This window comes from Puccinia triticina, chromosome 8A (genome assembly GCF_026914185.1).
Source record: "Puccinia triticina chromosome 8A, complete sequence".
Classification (NCBI taxonomy): Eukaryota; Fungi; Basidiomycota; class Pucciniomycetes; order Pucciniales; family Pucciniaceae; genus Puccinia; species Puccinia triticina.
In genome coordinates this window covers 5,198,183-5,219,478 of record NC_070565.1, presented here as the reverse complement: position 1 = coordinate 5,219,478, position 21,296 = coordinate 5,198,183, and the positions used below count along the sequence as shown (strand labels likewise).

At 45.1% G+C, this 21,296-nt stretch overlaps 4 protein-coding genes across 4 annotated transcripts; 3 read left to right on the top strand and 1 right to left on the bottom strand.

The window, feature by feature from the left end:
* Window positions 1-1,964: 1,964 nt before the first annotated feature.
* PtA15_8A550 (uncharacterized protein) lies at window positions 1,965-4,218 on the top strand (the record flags this gene model as incomplete). The annotated part of the gene is made up of 9 exons (XM_053171991.1): window positions 1,965-2,020; window positions 2,107-2,446; window positions 2,523-2,638; window positions 2,745-2,901; window positions 2,988-3,169; window positions 3,251-3,275; window positions 3,349-3,416; window positions 3,488-4,072; window positions 4,158-4,218. 9 exons carry the CDS (start codon window positions 1,965-1,967, stop codon window positions 4,216-4,218), a joined length of 1,590 nt encoding a protein of 529 aa, XP_053023199.1.
* A 1,343-nt stretch (window positions 4,219-5,561) lies between these two features.
* On the top strand, window positions 5,562-6,737 carry PtA15_8A549 (uncharacterized protein; the record flags this gene model as incomplete). Its single annotated transcript, XM_053171989.1, has 5 exons — window positions 5,562-5,677; window positions 5,761-5,813; window positions 5,918-6,132; window positions 6,221-6,283; window positions 6,378-6,737. 5 exons carry the CDS (start codon window positions 5,562-5,564, stop codon window positions 6,735-6,737), a joined length of 807 nt encoding a protein of 268 aa, XP_053023198.1.
* A 4,611-nt stretch (window positions 6,738-11,348) lies between these two features.
* Window positions 11,349-13,535, top strand: PtA15_8A548 (uncharacterized protein; the record flags this gene model as incomplete). The annotated part of the gene is made up of 7 exons (XM_053171988.1): window positions 11,349-11,432; window positions 11,550-11,658; window positions 11,748-12,016; window positions 12,117-12,669; window positions 12,759-13,262; window positions 13,337-13,381; window positions 13,468-13,535. 7 exons carry the CDS (start codon window positions 11,349-11,351, stop codon window positions 13,533-13,535), a joined length of 1,632 nt encoding a protein of 543 aa, XP_053023197.1.
* Window positions 13,536-14,416: 881 nt separating this feature from the next.
* Window positions 14,417-17,450, bottom strand: PtA15_8A547 (uncharacterized protein; the record flags this gene model as incomplete). The annotated part of the gene is made up of 12 exons (XM_053171987.1): window positions 14,417-14,511; window positions 14,634-14,709; window positions 14,796-14,852; window positions 14,931-14,974; window positions 15,111-15,195; window positions 15,302-15,497; window positions 15,597-15,653; window positions 15,739-16,166; window positions 16,314-16,607; window positions 16,796-16,887; window positions 17,031-17,085; window positions 17,184-17,450. 12 exons carry the CDS (start codon window positions 17,448-17,450, stop codon window positions 14,417-14,419), a joined length of 1,746 nt encoding a protein of 581 aa, XP_053023196.1.
* Window positions 17,451-21,296: the final 3,846 nt, after the last annotated feature.

The following is a 21,296-nucleotide window of genomic DNA, read 5'->3' as shown; positions in this document are numbered from 1 at the left end:
TTCACAACATGTCACAGACAAGTCACAACATGTCACAGAAGGTTCACAGCATGTGACAGGCATTACACAGCATATCACAGCATGTCACAGACTTTTCACAGCATGTAACAGACATTTCACAAGAGCCACACGCAGGAGCCTTTTGTGAAATGTCTGTGGCATACTGTGAAACGTCTGTGACATGATGTGAAATGTTTGTGACATGTTGTGACTTGTCTGTGACATGTGGTGAATTGCCTGTGACATGTTGTTGGCACAAACAAAGGAAAAAATAATGATACCAAATATCCTGTTTTTTACTAAATATCCCAGTGTTTTTACCAGATAACCCGTATGGGATATGAGGTACAGGTTGCAGTGATGTACACATGAAAGGGATATGTACAGATGAAAGAAATATGTATGCATGAAAGGGGAATGTGAGAAGGTGTATAAACACATAAAAGGGATATGCACACATGATGAAAGGGGTATGTATGCATGAAAGGGGTATTCATGCATGAAAGGGGTATGTGCAGTAAGAGGTATTTGCACATGAAAGGGATATGTAAACATCAAAGGGGTATGTAAACCTGAATGATGGAAGGGGTATTGAAAGGGATGTAAAAAACTCAAAGGGGACATGTAAACATGAATGGGTCATGAACACATGATGAAAGGGGTATGTACACATTGTGAAAGGGATACATGCACATGAAAGGGATACACACACATGAAAGGGGTATGTGCACATAAAGGGCTATGTACACATTATGAAAGGTGAATGCATACAAAGGATATGTGCACATGAAAGGGGTATGTGCAAATGAAAGGGGAATTTTCACATGAAAGGGGAATTTGCACAGGTATCAACTCCTGTACTCAGTTTTTTGTACCTTAGACTCACTCTTGCATAAATTAGGCAATGTGCATGGAATCAACCAGTGCTTGATTCATGCATGAGGCATAGCTTGCCTTGAGCTCGTGCATCTCAACTGCAAGCAGTTTCTAGAGTTTTTCTTGCAGTGTATCTCCTTACAATTATCACTTCAAGAGTTTATTCTTCCTTGGAAGATAAAGTACCCCTATTACAGCTGAACATAAGTGATAAACTCTATTGAATTTATTCATGGCTATTTAGGAATCAAGAGCAATAGGTGGGCCCTAACAAGTATATTGGGATTTTTCACCCAGGCCTCCTCTGGTAACCTTGGGTCTTCAGTTGACATCATCATTTCAACCTCATCATCAATTCAAGCTTTGTTCTGAATCTCTCTTGTCTGTGTACCTGTCCGGTCACTTTGTTCCATCGGTATCGGTCATTAATCCTCAATACTCGGTGGTAGGGTTGAAAGTGCTCTGAAAGTTGAATCAGGTTTTCACCCGATGCTCTCAGGCGAGCACTCTGCTCACATTCAGCGGGGCTGTGTCAAGTTAGCCTCCGGGCGGGGTCCCCCGGACCCTCCGTTTGAGAGGCTCAAGTTGAGCTAGAAGACTGGTCAATCGCGACGAACAACCGCGTGTTGAAGTCTGCTGTAGAAGTGACTATCGTGATCCGTCGATTTCACTCTTGAGTGGCTCACTGTCCATCGCAGAGTCAGTGCAGCCCTTCACTCGTCCCAACCAGCGGGCGCCGTAGAGTTTACGGCTGGACCAGGGCACCAATGATCCAATCTCTCTCTGCTTTTGGCAATCGGAATCTGGATCACAAGGGGTTTTGCGTGTTGTCAGAGGCAGATGGTCAAGCTTTGCAATGACGTCACTGAAGAGCCTGCCTGGCTGATTTCAGCATCGATGGGTCTTTGTCTTCACAGCACTTGCTTGCGAAGACAACAAACAAGCCAGCCAGAACTCATTTCATCTTCCCCTCACAAACACTCTTCTCCCAGACAACATCCTTCAACTTGTTTGCCTCCTTAACCTTCTAAACACATATATTTCTCGCCGGTTGCTCCTTTTGAACAAACATTGTTGTTAGGGTCATCATGCCATCAAAGGTGGATGAGAGCAGTGACGATGCAGTGTATACTACCTCTGGAGGGTGCGTCACTTCCTATCCCCGCTTTGCTATCACTCACCACGGAGTTGGGCTGACAGCATGAGCCGACTCTTACAATGATGATTCAGGAACCCGTATCCCGAGCCATACGAGGCCCAAAGGTTAGGAGCTAACGGTCCATTGTTACTCCAAGATTACCACCACATCGATCTCCTCCAACACTTCCATCGTGAACGTATCCCTGAGCGTGTGGTCCACGCCAAGGGATCAGGGGCTTTAGGCTATCTTGAAGTCACCCACGATATCTCCGATATCTGTTGTGCAAAGCTGTTCAACAAGGTCGGCAACAAAGCCCCGGTGGTCGCTAGATTCTCGACTGTCGGTGGTGAAAGAGGCTCGCCGGACACCGCTAGAGACCCTCGTGGTTTCTCAGTCAAGATCAAGACTGAGGAAGGTATTTGGGACTGGGTGAGCTATATCAACCTACTCCTGTCTTAAACAATAGCAAAAAGAAAACTAAAGCTGGTCTTCAACTGTTCGTTAGGTTTTCAACAACACTCCTGTCTTCTTCCTCAGAGACCCGGTCAAATTTCCACATTTCATCCACACCCAAAAGAGATACCCTCAATCTAATCTTTCGCATGGTGATGATGCCGACATGTGTGTAGATTTTATACTCCGTGCACTCTGTGCCATATATATTTATTCGACACTCGCGAATTCTGAGAATCACTACTGATCCTGGACACTTACAATCTAAAAAAAGGTTCTGGGATTACTTGTCCCAAAACCCCGAGTCGATACACCAGGTCATGATTTTATTTGGTGACCGTGGTGTGCCCGATGGTTATCGCGGCATGAACGGGTATTCTGGACACACCTTCAAGTTCGTCAATGCATCTGGAAGTTTCAAATACGTCCAGGTAAGTGATCGCCGAGCAAAATAAGCACAAGTGAAGCCTCGTGGTGATACTCATGTTATGTGATAACTTATCCACATACGCCACAGATTCATTGTTTGGCAGACCAAAAGCGAGGTGATTTCTTGACTCAAGAAGAATCTGTCAAGATGGCGGGCGAAAGCCCGGATCACTCGACCAAGGACTTGTTTAATGCGATCGAGCGAAAGGAGTTCCCCTCGTGGACTTGTTACGTTCAAGAGATGTCCGCTGAACAAGCAGAGAACTTTCGGTAAGTCAATATATTCAAGTTTGGGTGTCCACGTTTTAGAGACCTTTGACTGACTCGTCCTCACGTTCTGAAATCCAACAGCTACAATATTTTAGACCTCACAAAGGTTAGATTTTTTTAATTTCACCTTGTTCTGAGAGCGCTGAGGAGAAATTGACGGTGCTTCCCGAGCCTCCTAGGTGTGGCCTCACAAAGAGTTCCCGTTGCGCCCTTTTGCTAAATTTGTGTTGAATGAAAATGCGATCAAGTGGGCATCTCGCATCATTTTCTTCAAATTCCTTGTGCGTTCATATGTTGAAGACTTGTACAATTTTACAGTTACCACGCTCAGATCGAGCAAGTGGCTTTCTCGCCCTCTCACCTCCCTCCAGGAGTCGAACCTAGTGCCGATCCAGTCCTTCAATCTCGACTATTCTCTTACAACGACGCTCACATTTACAGACTAGGAATTAACTATACTCAGCTTCCAGTCAATCAATCCATCAGCCCAGTAGCCAATTTTCAACGAGATGGACCCATGGCGTTAGGAGATAATCAAGGGAGCAGACCGAATTATAAAAGCACGATCAGACCCATGAAATACCCTCAAAGACCTTACCAGTTTCCTGGAGATCACGAGGTTTTCATCGGACAGGCAGTCGCTGACCTTTCAACCGTCACCGAGTTGGACTTCGAGCCAGCTCGCGCCCTATGGTCCAAAGTCTTCGATGATGGCGCCAAAGAACGGTTTGTCAAGAACGTCAGCGGACACCTCGGTAACGTCAGTCTTGATCGGATTAAGAAGGACCAAGTAGCTATATTCTTGGCCGTCGACAAAGACTTAGGCACGAGAGTTGCCAAGGCAATCGGCCTCAAAGATATACCTGAGCCATACAAGCCTGAGCCTGCAGCTCAAGCAACTAAGTGAGTCGTTGCGCCCATTCTCTTGCTCTGTAATCGTTCTGCGCAAAAACTGAAGCATGGACTTTCCTTGGACATCGTCCGATAGGTTTACTCCGAATTTGAAGTCTTCAGGTCAAATGATCTTTGGGAATACCGTTCCCGTCTAAAAAAACAAACTAATATGCTTTAAAATCGGCCACATCATAGTCCATCATTCGATGTTCAAAAATCAAGACGCTCAAAAATAACACACAATCCATTAACTCTGTAGCCCTTGTAAAATTTATCCCGCCCTCTAAATCTGGCAGATGCCAGCTGAATAGGCTGGTCTTGCCCTCCTTTGTTTTTTTTATCTCTTTACCAAGCAAAACTTGTACTGTTGCCACATCATTTAGCTTTTTTTGATTGATTTCTATGAAGGATAAATGTCCGACCAAAGTTAAAAAACAATGAACATGTAGCCAAGTGAGTCTCGACCTCATTTGTAACACTAGAAAACTCTCTCGCCAAAAATTTGTTACTCGGATTGGGAGTGGTCCTTAAAACATGAACAGTGAATTTGAATGTTTCCCCAAATGGATGAACCAAGTGCGACCTTGATACATATTCGTCATACATCTGAAGTTATTCCAAGGTCAGCCTTGATAGTTTGTGATAGTGATCGTATTAGGCTCAGAGATAACATCACTATTAACCAGTGGATGACTTCCTGTCACATCTGGGACCCTCGCAGTTGTGGACATTGACCCTAAAAGTCTAGATTTTTGCAGCAAAATCTAGCATTTGGGGCTCCAGATCACTTCTGGGATCCCGGGAAAAAACAATGATCACTTGCCTACAAGTGACATGAAATAGTAAAAAGGCCCCTTTGTACTTTGGTGTGTCACCTGCAGACAAGTGATCATTGTTTTTTCCTGGTGGGCCGGAGGTCCTCAGATCTCGACGCGAAGTCACCCAGTCAGCGTCGCTCAGAAATCAATTGAAGGAGTCCATAAAGCACAATGTTACGAATGTTACGCAAACTCGCCAATTGGTGAGTAGCATTATAAGTTTGAGCAAGGAAATGATTGATAGGTTTTTTGGTGCTTGTCGTTTGGTTAGGGAGGTTGATTCAGAAGAAAACTTCTGCTTTTCTTTGTATCCAGTTTTTTACAGAGAATTGAAATATGTATGGTTTCAACAGTTAGGACTCAGCTACCCCTTTCACTGTCAATATGATCATGTATGTTGATGTTGAGCGTCTGTGTCATGCTCCTTCACCTGATCATCATGAGTTGCTTTATGGGGCACGGCCAGTGGTGGTTTTCTTTTGCTCAAAGTGCCTATCATCAGATTTATACATAGGCCCACAATTCTGAAGAATCTGCTGGGTTGGAGGCAGGTGGTGGTTATGGTGACATCCGTTGTTGATGACGTGTGCTGTGTGCAGCCGGGGACTTGTGTTGAGTTCGGCCTGAACACTCAAGAACAACCATCCAAAAAACGCGAACCAATCCCATTCACGAAAAAAATGGCCGAGATCCTGAACGAATTAAGAAAGATTCCAATCGTCACCAGAACCCTACTCGGACTAGCACTATCAGTCACCGGACCAGTCTCTCTCGGATTGGTGAACCCTTACTATATGTAAGTAAGTCGTCACAATATTCCTCTTACTTGATTTGTCTGTACTGGCTTCACAAATCTGATGGATGTTTCTTATCCATTAGCCTCTTCTCAACAAGACATATCTTTCAAAAATTCGAACTATGGAGAATCCTTAGTAAGTTTCAAACACTCTTTTTACCTGCTGATTTCAAGAAGAGATTATAGGAAAAGCAAACCGCTGACATCAAACTTTGTACCCCTCCTCAAAACAAAAAACAGCACCATTTTTCTTCGCGGGATCAGGATTACAGCTCCTATTTGATCTGTTTCTGCTGTATAGAAATTCGATCGCATTGGAAACTCAATCGTTTGCCGGTCGCTCTGCTGATTACGCTTGGACGATAATCTGCTTGATGGTCGCTATCATTGGGACAAATTATCCTCTAAAATCTATGATCTTTTGGGGCCCTCTCATGAGCGGCTTGGGATTCATGGTCAGTACATGTCTCCGTTCGTTTCCTCATATTCTGAGCAAATTGATGTTTCTTTCCCCACTAACCAAGTCACTTTGGTCTGGTTCAGTGGTCGCAAATCAACCCAGACTCTCTAGTATCGCTCTTTGGACTGCCGCCTTTTAAAGCAGCTGTTGAGTAACAAGCCAGACCCCTTCTCACCATCATTCGTTCTAAATGAGAATCTGAAAATCCATGCTGATTGGGTGGTTGGGTGAATGACTCAGTACTTTCCATTTGCGATGTTAGCTCTCGATTACGTGCGAGGCGGTATGCCCCTTATGACCCAGTCTCTCTCGGGCGTGGTGGCCGGGTACGGGATCCACTACCTCAACAACGTATATCCACCCTCGAACGGCGGCCAGCGTCCCTGGTTCATGTATGCCCCCGCCTTCCTCACCCGCTTGCTCGATGGGGCCCAGCAAACCCCCGGTGGCGGAGGCCAGCGGCTCGGCGGTGGCACGGGCTTCGCCGCTCGCTCACGCACCTGGGGTGGCCAGGCCCCCGTTAATCCGGCCGGAGGACCTGCCCGTCAGGCTCCTACTACCACTCGGCATGCTTGGGGAACGGGTAACCGACTAGGCTAAAACTTGACCGATTCTCTAACCATTTGTGAGCCTTCAAGCTTCACTCGTTTTGTGCCCATCGGTTTTCTTTAATTGATTCATAGGGATTTCTAATTATTCAGAACCGCAAAGGCTGTCTCCGTTAAGATTCCTCGACCCTCGCATATTACATATCATGATCTTCTTGGAGATGCCCGGCCCTCACCCACCCCTTTGTCCAGTCGTCAAGTCTGTTCTGTAGATAAATTCAATTGCTGATGAATAAATAAAACCATTACGGGAAAAAAAGAATAGCAAAAAAGAAGAGAAACGAGAGAATTGTACATTTATTATCTCCGAACACATGATTTGTCTTTGTTAGGAATGTGAGTTGCGATCAAAGAACAAAATAGATAAATGTGTACTGTTTTGTGCGCAAACTGTGCATTTTTTTACCCCAAAAGAAGCTGTCGATGGAGCTTTGCTACTGCTTTTGAACAATACAAAAATGACATCAATCTCTTGCGTTGATTTGTCTTCTTTGGATTTGTGGGGATGTAAATATCTACATATAACTAAAGAAATGGGCTTTGGAGGCCAAACAAACCAGTACAAATACCTGTCATGCGAGTAACGCCGGCGTCGATATGCAAGTAACGCCGGCGTCGATACTTTGTATTAACCGCATCCGTTCAATGCAGAGTCCGTTCCCTCTGAATTGACTCGGCTTGAACAGACTCCTGGTGGGACTCTCTGAAAGGATTTGGTAAGAGAGTTTGCTCTTCTGCTTGCACAGACCAGCGACTCCAGAGTCATGTTGTCAAGTCTGCTCAAGCAGACTCATCAAGCAGACTTGGTGAGCAAATTTCACCGAGTCCGCTCAACCATATTGCTTGAATGGACTCTTATCACACATCAATAATCAAGCCTGTTCAAGCAGATTGCTCAAACGGACTCTTACAGACACCATTTCCATTCAAGCAATGTTAAACTGATGATTGATCTGCATGAATTCAGCAATCATAACACCTACATAATTCCTCTCATCATATATGCTTGACAATCCCATCATCATCAAATTTCACACTCTCTTCATTCTCAACAATCCCATTATCATCAATTCTCGCCCTCCCATCATTACCAGCAATATTCACATTCCCATGCTCTTTTTCTCTGTGGCAGGAGCACCAACATTCTATTTATCAGCCTCAAGATTTTCCTCATACTCAACAATCAAATAATCCAAATCATGAGTGGTCTTCATCCCCAAATTTCCATCAACATTGACAACAGACCCCCGCATACACAGTATCATCAAAATCATGAATCTCCTTACAATTTAAATTGTCAAACACAAAACCAATCTAAACACAGTATCATCTAAATCATGAATCTTCTTACAATTTCAATCCTCAACCACAAAACCAATCTGAACACAGCTCACACAAATCTCCATCCCAGCATGGAAATAGCAATCATGGCAACCACACCTCCAGGTTGTCTATTTTTAACTTGCTCAACTCCCAGAGTGCTTCACCAAGAAATATGCAGAGTCCATTTCAAACTTATGAATATTCTTCAAATCTATCCCCTGTGCAAATACCCGCAAACTGGAATGACCCGCCTGAAATTGATTTGGGCCTTATTCAGGAACAAATTGATTCAAGTTTATCTCAAGGGCAGGATTTTTAAATGATCCTCCGGCTGGAAATTTGGTTGAACATGATTTCACAGGTAACCATTCCTTCGGAAATATTCCAAGAATCATGTAAACAGACCAAATGCATGGTGTTGGACTGAGCCTCCTGGGTTCAGGCCAGAAACTTTGAGGGCAGTGAGATGTTGTGTGAAGTGTCAAGCCATAATCTTCACAGGATAAACAACCTAACTTTGCTGCCGCCAAGGCAGGATCACTTCATAAAAACCACCCCCACCCCCTGAATTGCTTCAGATCTTCAAAATTATATATCAACCCAATATACCTGAGGGAAATCAACTCATTCTATTCATCTGCTTGATAAATAGCAACTTCACATTTACATATCTTGGAGTCAATGCCTCAACCAGAGATGCACTCAACAATCAAGGTGAAGGTATCCATACATTCAAGGTGAAGGGTACAATTCACCATAACATTGGAAGTTTGATTCCACTTTCACAGGAATTCCCCAAATTCTTACAGCTGGACTTATATGACACAGAAAATGAGTTTGAAAACCACAGAGTTCATGGTCAAGATCTACTTCCAGGACTTATGCAAAGAATCTAAACAATCCTTCACCATTAATATCCTCTCATGCAACAGTTTGAATTTGTTCCATCTGAAATAAATCCAAATCACTCAATAAGGCTTACTGATAATGCTACAAATGTGGATCAAAGAGTTTACAAACTCCCAACAGGTGACCAAATTGCTTAATAATAATGCTCAGGAACCTTGATTGGACAATGGGACTTTGTAATGGAACCAGGTTGGGCCCAAATGTGATTTACACAAGAGTTGTATCAGGTAACAGAGTTAATGATTCTGTGCCCATCCCTCAGAGTCACATTCCTTTCACATCTGACCCAGATAAGTCTGGAGCTGTCTCGACTGCCTTCCAAGCTCATACACAAGAAATTTCCTGTCAATCCGGCCTCCTCCCTTGCAATCAATAAATCTCAAGGTCAAAAAATTGGTAATTTTGGTATTGTACTTCATGAACCTGTGTTTTGCATTGTCAAGAAGCAAGTCAAGCCAAACTACTAAGGTAGTGATTCCACAGCCTGAAAGTGGCCAGCCTTCATAATAAACTTCAAAAATTGTTTAAAAGGAATTTCTCTCACATTTTCAGAGTTTTTGAGTAGATATCTCTCATCACCATTTTTCCAAATATTTACTTTTTCAATAACAAATTTTGTGTCTTTTCCCAAAATAAAGTGCCCTTATTTCACCCAGTTTTCACTTGAAATGTTGTTTTTTGACCTATTTTTCAGTTGAAATTTGGTTTCTCCTTTGACTGAATGCATAGTCACCCTGAAATTGCATCATCAAAGGTTTGAAAACTTTATGTCATTTCCTTTGCTCTGTCCCATTCCCTTTTGGGCCTTTCACATCCTGTGACTTTCACACCCGCTGTAACCCCAAATTTGGGGGCTATTCCCTTGCTGTGATTTACAAACCCCTATGACTTTAACACCCCCTGGAACCCCAAATTTGGGGGCTTCCCCTTGTGTACATACAGCCATTCCGAAAAAGCTTGGTTCCTTTGAAAGGAATTTCCGCTGGAAATTCCAGTGGGATTTTCCAACCTTGTATGCAAAGAAGTATCAAGGTTGGACATTTGGATATCTATGCCTACATCATTGGTAGATGCAGGACACCTATATCACGAGCAGGTGAGCTCAATCACTGACTTCTACTCATTTCCCCCCTTTTTTGATTCCAGAATTGGAATCCTTGACCAATTTTTACCCCGGTTTGCCATCATGATGCACGCACCCAGGTGTCAAGATGCGGGTCCCCCCGCGGCCAGCATTTTTTTGCGCTACCGAACGGCTTGGCCGGTAGCATCCTCTAAGCGACTGCGCTTGTGGGGATGGATATCCATCTGTCCAACCTTGTTGTTGGATACACACAAGTTGGAAATTCCAAAAAGAATTTCCGCTGGAAATTCCCTCCAAAGAAGCCAAGCTTTTTCGGAATGGCTGTAATTGATATTTATTGCGGTTGAGCCTGGGCCCTGGTTGAGCTTGGGCGAAGGTCCTGTAGTCTATCCGGTCCGACAGTCCTGCTGGATCATGTATATCCGGACCGCCCCTTTAATCCGATGGGCTCGGTCATACCAGGTCATACCACTGCAAGACCCAAGACACCAAGCAACCAACAACCACGCGATAACAGGCGCACCATGAGCTCATCCCCCATCCAAGCCCACACACTCCAACATTCAAACCTCGACCAGTCGGCTGCCGATCTCGTCCTTCTTTCCAACAGCCTGGATAAGTCGAAACGAATAACCGAGAATTTGTCGAAGATGTTAACTGGTTTCGATGATGTCTGTCTAAAATAATGATCAAAAAAATACATTTTTCTCTTCTCACCTTCACACATTCGGTATTTTTTTCTCTTGCGTATCGCGCTCTGTTTTTCTTCTCTATGTTTACTTTTGTGAGGAGATAACCGATCACTGAAATTTAATTGTCTTCTGCTTCACTTTGGCCTTGATCGTCCAAATATGATTTCTTCAAATACTTTTGGCGCCTGAACCTGGAAACACTGTTCACCTTTTGGCTGTATTTTTCTCTCTCAAGAGACTTTCAAGACTAGAGAGAACGATTGTGCCAATCCATAATGACACGAGGACGTTAACACGAATCAATGCAAGTACGGCCGAGCTGACTCTTTGAGAAACCGAATGGAAAGAAAGGCCTATCTGAGCTTATGTTTACATACTCTCTCAACGCCATGTGATCCTCAGACATTGACCAGACCATCTTGGCAGTTGACAAGCTCCTGGCTCATCACGACGCGGCCATCCATCAGGAGGTGGTCATCCAAAACGGGTCAGTTCATCTCTAGAACTCCTTGTTGGTTGACTTCCTCACTTATGCGCCACTTTCAAATCTCTCTCCGTTATTATCAGCCCCAACCCCAACGAGCTGGGCTCTTTCATGTCTTCACTTGACGAAATTGTCAAGTCAATCCAAACGCTTTCCCGGACTGAAGCACCCGTTAGCGAGTCCACAATCCATGCCGTAAGCTTAATGTATTTTGACAGAGTTGATGTCTATCCTTACATTAGATCAAATGACAAAAAAGACATTCCAATTTTTTTCGATCCTATCGAACTTTCCCTTTGGAACTGCTACTAGGAAAATTTGCTAAAAACAGGCGTGAGAAGTTTGAGTGATATGTTTGCTGGTTGGATTCAAGATTCTACTGGACCACCTCTATCGGATCCGATCCACCAAACAGTTGACCGTCAGTTCAAAATTACCTGCTAATTTAGAGGCATGCTTTAGATAATAAGTTCAAATTGAGCTAATGTTCTTATTTTTATTTGTGGATAGCTTCTCAGCCCTTAGGTTTTCCACCCCCTGTGATTAATAAACTCCATAACTTATTCGCCTATCTTCAACAGCTTTCCAAAACTCTTCCAGGTAATTCAACCATCCAGGATGTTCATAAGGAAATCATATCAGTTTATGCTTCAGCCAGGAGCAAGTATGTCTGTACCAGTTTGAAGTCCCTTAGTGATAGCTCAGTTGAAGCCATTAGGAATGGGGACGGGTTCGGTCAATTTTCCAGCTTCATTGCCTGTCTTCTGGATATGCTGAATGTTGAGTTTCGATCTGCCGCTGCTTTCTCTTTTCATTCTCGTAGTTTTGCTAACTCGATAATTCCGCGCGTCCATTTATCTTTCATCTCTAATTTCAAAGGTTGAATATAAGGCAGTCTTGTCTGTCTTCAAAGGCGCCAGCCCGATACAAATCAAGGCGATCTATTCACAAGTGATTTCAGCCTCCTTAGAATTGCTATCCGAAACGGGTCAATCAGTCAATAGCGTTATCAAGCGATCGTTGTCATCGTATATTGCAGTTGCATTCGACACCTATGCAGCGATCTCAGATCAACTATCGCGGTTCGACGAAGAAGTTCGGCGGCCCGCAGGGCGGAAAGAGAATGAGCTTGGAGACCTCTTGCATGCCTTCAAGGGCTCATGTCTACGTTCATTACCCGAATTCATTGCGGATTGCAAAACCTTTGGGGAGAAACAGCCAGTTGGTAGCGAGACGAGTAACACGATGACCAGCGAGATGACGATCGTCGTTGTTGAATATTTGAAGATGCTGTGCCAACATCCTGACATGGTCGAGAGTCTCCTGGTCATCCTCGGTGATGGAAAATGGATCTTTGGCGCTGCGAGTACTCCCAAGACTTCCTCTGTTGGCACTTCTAACGATGAAGCACCACTATTAGTCAAATATCTTGGTCGGTGATTATTAAAGACTTTTTTCTGGTTGATTGAGGCTGATGCAAGTGATTCTCTTTCTCTCTTCGCCGGAATAATTTAAATCTAGACGATGCGCTGTCCACCTTATATGCTGCGATAGAAGCGCGATCCAAGAATCTGAAATTGAGGTCAACTGTGGCGAGTGCGATCACGAGTGTCACCGCAAGGAATGGAGTGGGAGCGATTTACATGTTAAACAACTTTACATACATCCGACGCGAATTATTAGAGTCGGCCGTGTTGGATATCTACGGGGACCAGCTGGGGGACCAATTGAACAAGCGGGTACGGACATGCAAGGTCCGATACCTCGAGATCTGGTCGCCCTTGATATCCGCCCTGATGGATGCGGGCGGAGAGGAGGGTAAATTCGGGCTCGGGGCCGTCAAGAGCGCCTTGCCCGGTCAGCACGCTGGCGCCGAAAGGAGAGACGTCAAAGACCGCTTCGGGAGGTTCAACGAGGCCTTCGAAGAAGTCATTCAGTTGCACCAGGCCGCTAATCTTGCTAGCAATGATCCCGATCTGAAGGATCAGTTGAGAGATGAAATCGAAAGGATGATCATGCCCACGTGTTCGTCCCCCCTTTCCGCTTTCCGCATTTATCCAAAGTTTAGTTTCAAATATCTTACCTCTCGCTTATCTTAGATGCAAAGTTTACGCAGCGACATGAAGGTGGCCAATTTTCAAAAAGTAAGATTGTTTCGTTTGCGACAAGTCATTTTTTTTCTAATTGTCTCTCTAATCTCGACGATTCATTTTCCTTTTGGCATGCACAGATCCTTCCAAATATCTTAAATTTTCTGCTGAACAATTGGAAGAAAGATTAGATGAATTGTTTCATTAATTACCAAGGAAAGATCCTAACACAGGGAAAGAGCGGTACCCACCAGCACCATTATACTGTATTAGCCCTTCGTTGTATTTATAGCTCACTTCTGGGCGGGTAACTTCCTTGAATTCAAAGCTAGAACCCAGCTAGAGATCAGCTTCTTATCAACTCGCAGTTGCATGACCTCTACTCTCTATTCTAGCGGATCATAAATAGTTATTTTTTCATCCTCTATCTTTCTATATTAATGTCTCACAGATCAGCCCTGTTTTATATGGTCTGTGTATACTCAACTGATGTGTGGGAATGAAAAACCCAAAATTGGTTTGTCCTCTTCTCTTTTGCCACCCTCACCCTGTCTCATCAGCTGTTCTTATCCTTAAAGTTCTCTTTTTACTTGCCATTGGCTTGAGTTCCATCAACTATATACCTATCAATTTATTTAGGGTTTCAAAGTTGACTTACATAAAATCATAACACCATAAAATCATAAAATTCTGAAGTGAAAAAAATATCTACACCCAAACACTCAAATTAGAGCAACATTTCTAAAATGGTACATATAAAATCATCATTTGAAAGTTTTATGATTTTATGATTTTATGTAATGAAAATTTTATGATTTCAACTTTGAACCTTAAATTCTTCTCATGTATATCCTTTCAAAGAAGTAATCTATAACTAACATTTTTTTACAGTTTTTTTCTATATCCTAGCTTAAAATGAGTGAAGTGTGTAACCAACAATGGAAGGTTCTTTGTCCTATCTAGCACTGCAGAGAGAATGTGAATAAGGAGAGTTGTTTGGACTTTGAATGTATGTCAATTGAACAAGTGAAGATTTGCTACCATTGGAGCGGGAAGACCAGGAATATCACAAGTATAAGATGTCTTTCTTTATATTTTCTGTATGCCATCTTCTTCTATTGAGGAGTTTTTCTTGTTTCCAACGAGCTTCAAGTTACGTAGAAAGACAACAGACAGGCAAGTTGCTTTTTTCAAATCCATTTTTTGAAGCCAAAGCAGAATATAATTATTAGTTCGGGTGTGAGAGACACCTCTGCAAAACAATTGGCGTGCTTGCAGAAATGATCGAAAAGGAGAAACAACTCACCAAGACATAACACTCCAAAACATAGCCAAAAGGCAGCCCTTAATCCATCCAAGTAGGCCTCAGGACTTGCCACAGTCTTTAAAAAAAATCCAACAGGAACGAGGAAGGTCAATTGGGATTTCAAAGAATTTACGTTATCATGATCATTTTTCAAGCGCTCACCAAATCATTGTTGACAACTGTTCCTTCTTGTCGACTTCTATAGCTTGTGACATGAACCTGCCAAGAGTTTTACGTCTAGATCAGAACGGTTTGTAGAAGAAGATTGAGTGTCAAAGAAGCGAAAACGAGGCTTACCTGGAGTAAAGTGGTCAGACTTAATCCGACTGCACTACCGATTTCTGATCAATCAGATGGAATCATGACAGGAGGCTTAGCATTCTGACTATTCCTCGTATATGAAAGTTCAAAAGATGCCAGGGAAAACCCTATGATTATAAAATGTCAAGAATCGAGGAAGGGCACTTCAATGCTCACGTGACACTGTGTGGAAGAGCCCACCGGCGACTGCTTGCTCGGATTGACTCGCGATCTGACTACTGTACATTTTCGCAATGGGAACCTGGGATTTTATAGGAAAAAAGCCGAATCAATAATCCGTGTTGGATGATAAGAGAGTTTGATCAACGTGTCACCGACTGTTTGCTGAACAAAGAGGAGCAACTGACCACAAAGCCAGGTCCAACAACAGATAGTGTAACCGAGGCAAAGTTGTACGTCCAATACCCGGCTGAGGGGTTCATGAGTGCGGACAGCAGGCAGCTGGTTGCGGTGCCCATGCAGCCGAAGACTATCAAAAGTTGTGTCGGGACGATGGGGGAGACGAAGCCAAAGGTTATGTTCAGGAGGAGTCCGACCACAGGCCTATATCCGTCATCAAAACACCGGTCAGTAACTTGTTTCTGTCTCCAGAAGGTCCAATCAGTCCATATAGAAGTTTTGTCACAACGGTTCAGAATTTACAAGGGAATGAATCGGATGACAGATTTGCGTAAGCTTAAGCCCAAAAAATCTTGGAGACTGTTTGCGAATAATAGACCTCCAATGAGTTACTCATTCCCTATAGCTTGGGCATCAGGTAATACAGAAAGACGAAAAACTCAACTATTCATGGAAGAAAAAGTTCTGGCTGACGAAGCTAAACCAAAGCAAGCAAACGACCGTCAAGACGACCAAGAACTGGTGGTGATCTCTCTTAAACAAATCAAGTTTCAAAATGGGTTCAGTGGCCATTTCCCAACCTTCACCATGCTGAAAGGATTCGTTCATGCGGTCCTCGAGGACCTTTTGCCAGTATAAAAAGCTGGCCAGGATGAGTAACGAGAAAATAATGGCCAGAAGGACGACCGTTCTGTTCGACTCCTCTCGAGAGCTAATCGCAAGCGACAAGATCAATCCCGTCAATCCGGTGATGATCAGGAACCCGCCTAACCAATCGATTCCCCCGTCGTTGACTCTCTCCTTGTCTTTCGGGATAACCAGCGTGGCGGATACGCAAATCGCAGAAGCAGAGGCAGCGCAAAAGTAGAAGAACTGTATATTTTTCATAGCAGAATACGAGTGAACAATAATGGTTAGCTAAAAAAATCCAAGTATCATATCTCTTCATCCGTTTTTGTCTCCGGCCGTCCAGGTTAGAAAATATTAGAAGGCGGCGAGAGGTAGGGAAGTGGAACTTACGGATCTCCATCCAGCCCCTGTTGTTTCTGTGATTAACCCGCCAACAAGCATGCTGAAAGAAGCTCCCAAAGGTAAACCGGCGCTGAGTCCAGCAAAGCCGACACGTTTAAGCATTGATTCCGGCTCCAGATGATTCCCCAAGACACCAATGATTGACGGTGCAGTGGCTGCAGCCCCGAGTCCTTGCAAGACTCGTAGAATCGAGAGCTGGACATGGGTGCGCGAAAGCGCGCAGCCGAGAGAAGCCAACGCGTAAAAGCTAGTGCCCAGTTGAATGAATCGTTTATGGCCAAACTTTTTTTTTCAAGCATGTAATATATGTGGTGATGGGTAAAAGAGAAGAAATAGATTTCAATATTACTTTTTTCCTATAGGCTGAGGATCAATACAATTGGAAATCCGTGCCGTTACACTTCATATGATAGTTTGAGAAATCAGAAAAAGATAAAAAGGGGCGAAGAAAGAAAGGTTTTGAAACAAACCAGATCAGCTAGTCTCCCAAACAGCAGCAAGCAACTACCGAAGCCGAGGGGGAATCCGCTCGATATCCACTGCAAGTTACTAGCTTCAATTTCTATGTGAAGGAGAAGGAAAGGCCGTTGCTCAGTTATTCCTTCTGGGTGTCATTTCAACGTGTACTGGAAGAATAGACAGGGCATTGGAGATGCACCACCTTTCCAAACGGTAAATATGAAAGTAAAACTGAATGTTTAGTACCTAGCTCTCGTTGGATACTGGGGATCAGAAGGTTCATTGAGACGGAGGAAGCATTCTAATAGAAATAACAATTTGTTCAGCAGGATGAGTTACCAAAGTCACACTTCACAACCTGCATATCATCCTACACAATGAATCAGCAATCTTACTCACGCTGATGATGCTGGCAGTTACACAGACGACGATCATAGCGAGGGCTCTGGCCCCGGATATTGGCTGGACATCCTCCTTGGATGACCTGGGATCAGTCGGCGATCGTGGCGGGATGGAAAGATAGATAATTGGCTCGGAGTCCGGAGTAAAGGATTTTATTATCGTACTAGGTCGGAACTCATCGTACCGGGCCATGCTGGTGGAGCTGAGTGAGTCCTGTGAGGAACGGGGGCTCAAAACCGATTGTACCGAGCTTGCGAGTAGCATGTTGTTGATCGAGATCAACAATGTTTCTACGGGCGGTTCTTTTCTTCCTGAGGCTTTTGGGGGATATGTAGATGGCTTCAAGTTTTATTGTTCCTGGGGATTTTGGTTTGATGGCTGTGGAGCTCGCCGGGTGTGATCAAAAAGGAGCGGGAGGTTTGAGCTTCACCTGGAGAGTAGGTTCGAATGGGTTTAAGCGATAGGCCCGTAGAATAATTGGGCAATAAGAGTTTAGAGTAAGTAGGAGGAGAAACAAGGTCCACTATGTACAATTCATAAATGTGAATGGAAGCAGGACAATCAAGCTGCGAGGCTTCTAGACAAAATGCAGAAGGGCGGAATCCCACACCCAGTCTCGTGCCAATGAATTATTTACGTCTCCCAAGTGAGAGACCCAAGTGTGTCCCGCGGCGCAGGCTCTGTCTCACCGAGTTTACAGCATCAACAAGGGCGAGATCACCCCTACAACTGCAGGTGGGGAAGCAATGATTCAAGCTGCTCGTACGAATGGCACAACATGAAACGCAAGAATGCCACCCGACCTGACGAACACACGCCCCGCGGTTCCGACTCCGAGTGGCCATTTGTCGACAGGGCCTTCGGTCGCCTCGCGACCATCCCTTGACCATGCCTGCCTGTTTTGCACCGGGCGAAGGCCGCCGACTGTTGCCACTTCAACTTGCACAGGGTGAAGCCCAACGATCGCCAGGGAGATCCCTGTCTCACCGGCTGAGCTCTGCGACAGCCACGGATAAGAGTGGTGGTCCGTGGTCCTGAGATGGCAATTCTAGTCTGTCGATATAGTTTTGCTGCGGCAGACTTCGTCAACAAGTGCCCGGTTAGCTCAGTCGGTAGAGCATTCGGCTTTTACACGCGTATCACCTGTGTGGCACCGAAATGTCGGGGGTTCGAGCCCCCCATTGGGCGATATTTTTTGCTCCGGGTCTCTTTTATTGACCGTCACGTCCGTTTATTCCAAGATTCGTTGCTTGAGGAAGCTATCGCCAGGGGATTTATCCATGCCAAATTGTATCGAGAAAACCCATCCATATATATGAACCATATTGCATTTTTGGGCACTCATAGCGTGAGTTTGGTGCTCAAACTAGTGGGTGAGTTTGATGCTCAAACGTGCGACTCAAACAGACCGGAACCTGTCATTTCAAAGCCAGTTCTCCTTGACCTATCTGACTTCCGGGCGCATTTTGCCGCCCAATTATCATCTGCTTATTATCTTGCCAGATATTCTGACCTGTAAACCCATCTCAACCAGTCCCACCTTGATCGCAACTTGCTCACACGCGGCCACGGAGTATACCTAACTTAACACAAGTCCCCCCTGGTGGGAGCGCTGTGGCTGGCGGCGAAGCCGCCCCTCCCGCAGGGAGGGACTTGTGCATTATTTTTTCTATCTCAATCTGTTGACCTTTTCAAAAGATCAAAAATGCACAAGTCTTCCAAATGAGGCTCCACTTGTTTGGGACTCCAGGAGTTGTTTTTCTGGCTACAAGATAGATAAGTGGCTCAAATTCCTTGCAAGAACAGAACCTACAGCTCTGTGTATTCAGTTTTTCTATATTGGTTGGGATTTTTAGTGTAGCAGATCCTTTCTGCTCCTGCTTAAATCAAGACATAACTCATAAGCCTCTCCTGCGGAGAGCCCTCCGGGCGGGGTCCCCCGGACCCTCCGCCCGATTAAGCTAGGAGTACACCACGGCTGCAAGCGAACGTTTTGACGTGGTTGTGGTATGGTTTCCAAAACGTTCGCAATACAATTGGTACGATACGCCGGGGCGAAGCCCCCACGGCAACCACTTTGAGAAGATTGGGGAGATATTTGAACAAAAGTTGAGGAACCGTCACCCAAACGGAATTGAAACTAATAAAGTTGGGATGTGGTTCCCCCAACTTTATGAGTTAGCTCAAACGTTTATAAGAACACCTCCAACGTTTCCACCAACGAGGAAGGTTGAGGGAAACGTTTGGATAACCACGCAACTCAATTGACAACGTTTTTGGAAACGGCGAACGTTATGGAAAACCGTTGCAGTTTCCGAGAACGTTACGGAAAACGTTATTGTAATTGCCGGGTGCTCTCAAAACTGTTCGGCTTCACCCTGCAAAACGTTTTGCCGGACGTTCCCGGCCGCCAATTCTGTATTACTCCGATCAACCAGTTGTAGAGTAGAATAGACATTCATCATATGTTGTATTGCGCCGTCGTAGTAATATAACAATAAGAAACTGAGATAGACAAGATGTGAGATGGAGCTAGAACCATTGCCGATATACACGACAACATAGACAGACCTAAAACGGTGATCAAAGAGATAGATAGCATAGACAACAAGATAGATAGACGACGTTACAGGCAATCAAAGTTGTAGATAGGATAGACGACGGATAGGATAGACGACGAGATAGAGAGAAGAGAGAGCAAGTATGAGGAATCCGGGCCGGGCTACATGTCCTCAAGGTCCAATGTATCTTCAGGGGGAGGCAATGCTGGATCTTGACCTTGGCGCCGAGCCCGTTGATTCTCACATTCAGCCTCGATTTCTTCCTCGGTTGGCAACGCAAAGTCAGTGGGGTCGACATCGTTAACCGTTCTGGTTTTGTTCCACAGGGCTCAATCCTTCTTCAGGATCAGCCGAGCAAATGCAAAGTGGTACAGGCGCGGCTTACCAATCCGCGTGTAGAGGTCGTTGTCCAGTTGATGCCAGAAGGTCACCTTGCTGCCTTTGTCACGTGCAATACGGTTGAGGTTGAAAACCATTCGCATGTAGGCCAGTCGAGCCTTGGCCGGCGCCTTCACCTCCGCATTGATCTTCTTGGGGCAGGCATCCTTGTAGCGCGGCAGCATTCCCAAGAACACACTCTCGACGAGGTCAAATAGGTCAGGGACCGGAGGTGGTGGTTTGCCCGTGGTTGGGAGGTTGGATGAAATGAGACCAACCAGTTTGTGCTTCTCGGCCTTCAGGTCATTGGTGATAAGGGTGTTGAATTGCGAGTTCCACACGTCATTGTCTTGCCAATTGGCGGGAAATTGGGAGAGGAATGCCAAGTCCTGCTCGCCAATGAGGACCTGCTTGATCGCAAGCAAGCAAACACTTTTGATCAGCTGCGGGTCCAGGCTTACAAGGGCAGAAATTCAATTGACCCACCTTCATGGCCGTGAAAGGTGTGACAGCTCCGTTGATACGTCGTCCACGGAGGCGGCCATAAGCGTCGAGAGAGCCATCAAGTAACACAATACAAAGATTGGTGTGCACGAAGTTCTTGAGGGTGCCCACCACTTCTGATTTGGGAGCCAGTAGGGTTGTGGTTGCCGGTCGACTCGCTTCCTCGGTGCAGGATTTCAACTCGCTCACCAGCTTCGTGACCATACCAGATTGGATGTCCTCAAGCCCCACGAGAATCATGACCATGGCTGCTGGCCATCTCTTGTGCTCGGGTATCTATTTAGTTTGTGATCGGGGGGGGGGGGCATAATGTCCCGCGGTGAGAGACAGGTCAGTCACCTGGGGAGGAATTATGGTAAGGGGGGGGTGGACTGTCTATTGACTTACGTTAAATACTGGCGCGGCAACCCTGATAAACTCCTCGGTGTTGGCAATGTTGGCACGAAGCGTGCCAATGTTGTCTCTGATGAATGTGAGAGTATCGGGACGTACCAAAGCCAACAAGTTTTCTGAGCGGCTTGAGTTCCAGCTCGTCGCGGCGGAAAGGGGCCGCTCCGATGCAGGTGGGCTGCTCATGCCTGCACCGCCAGTCGGTGGAAGGGGCCCGGAAGCCATCTGGGTCGGTCTGCGGCTTTGTTCAGGTGACGCCGAGGGCCGCTCATGTTGG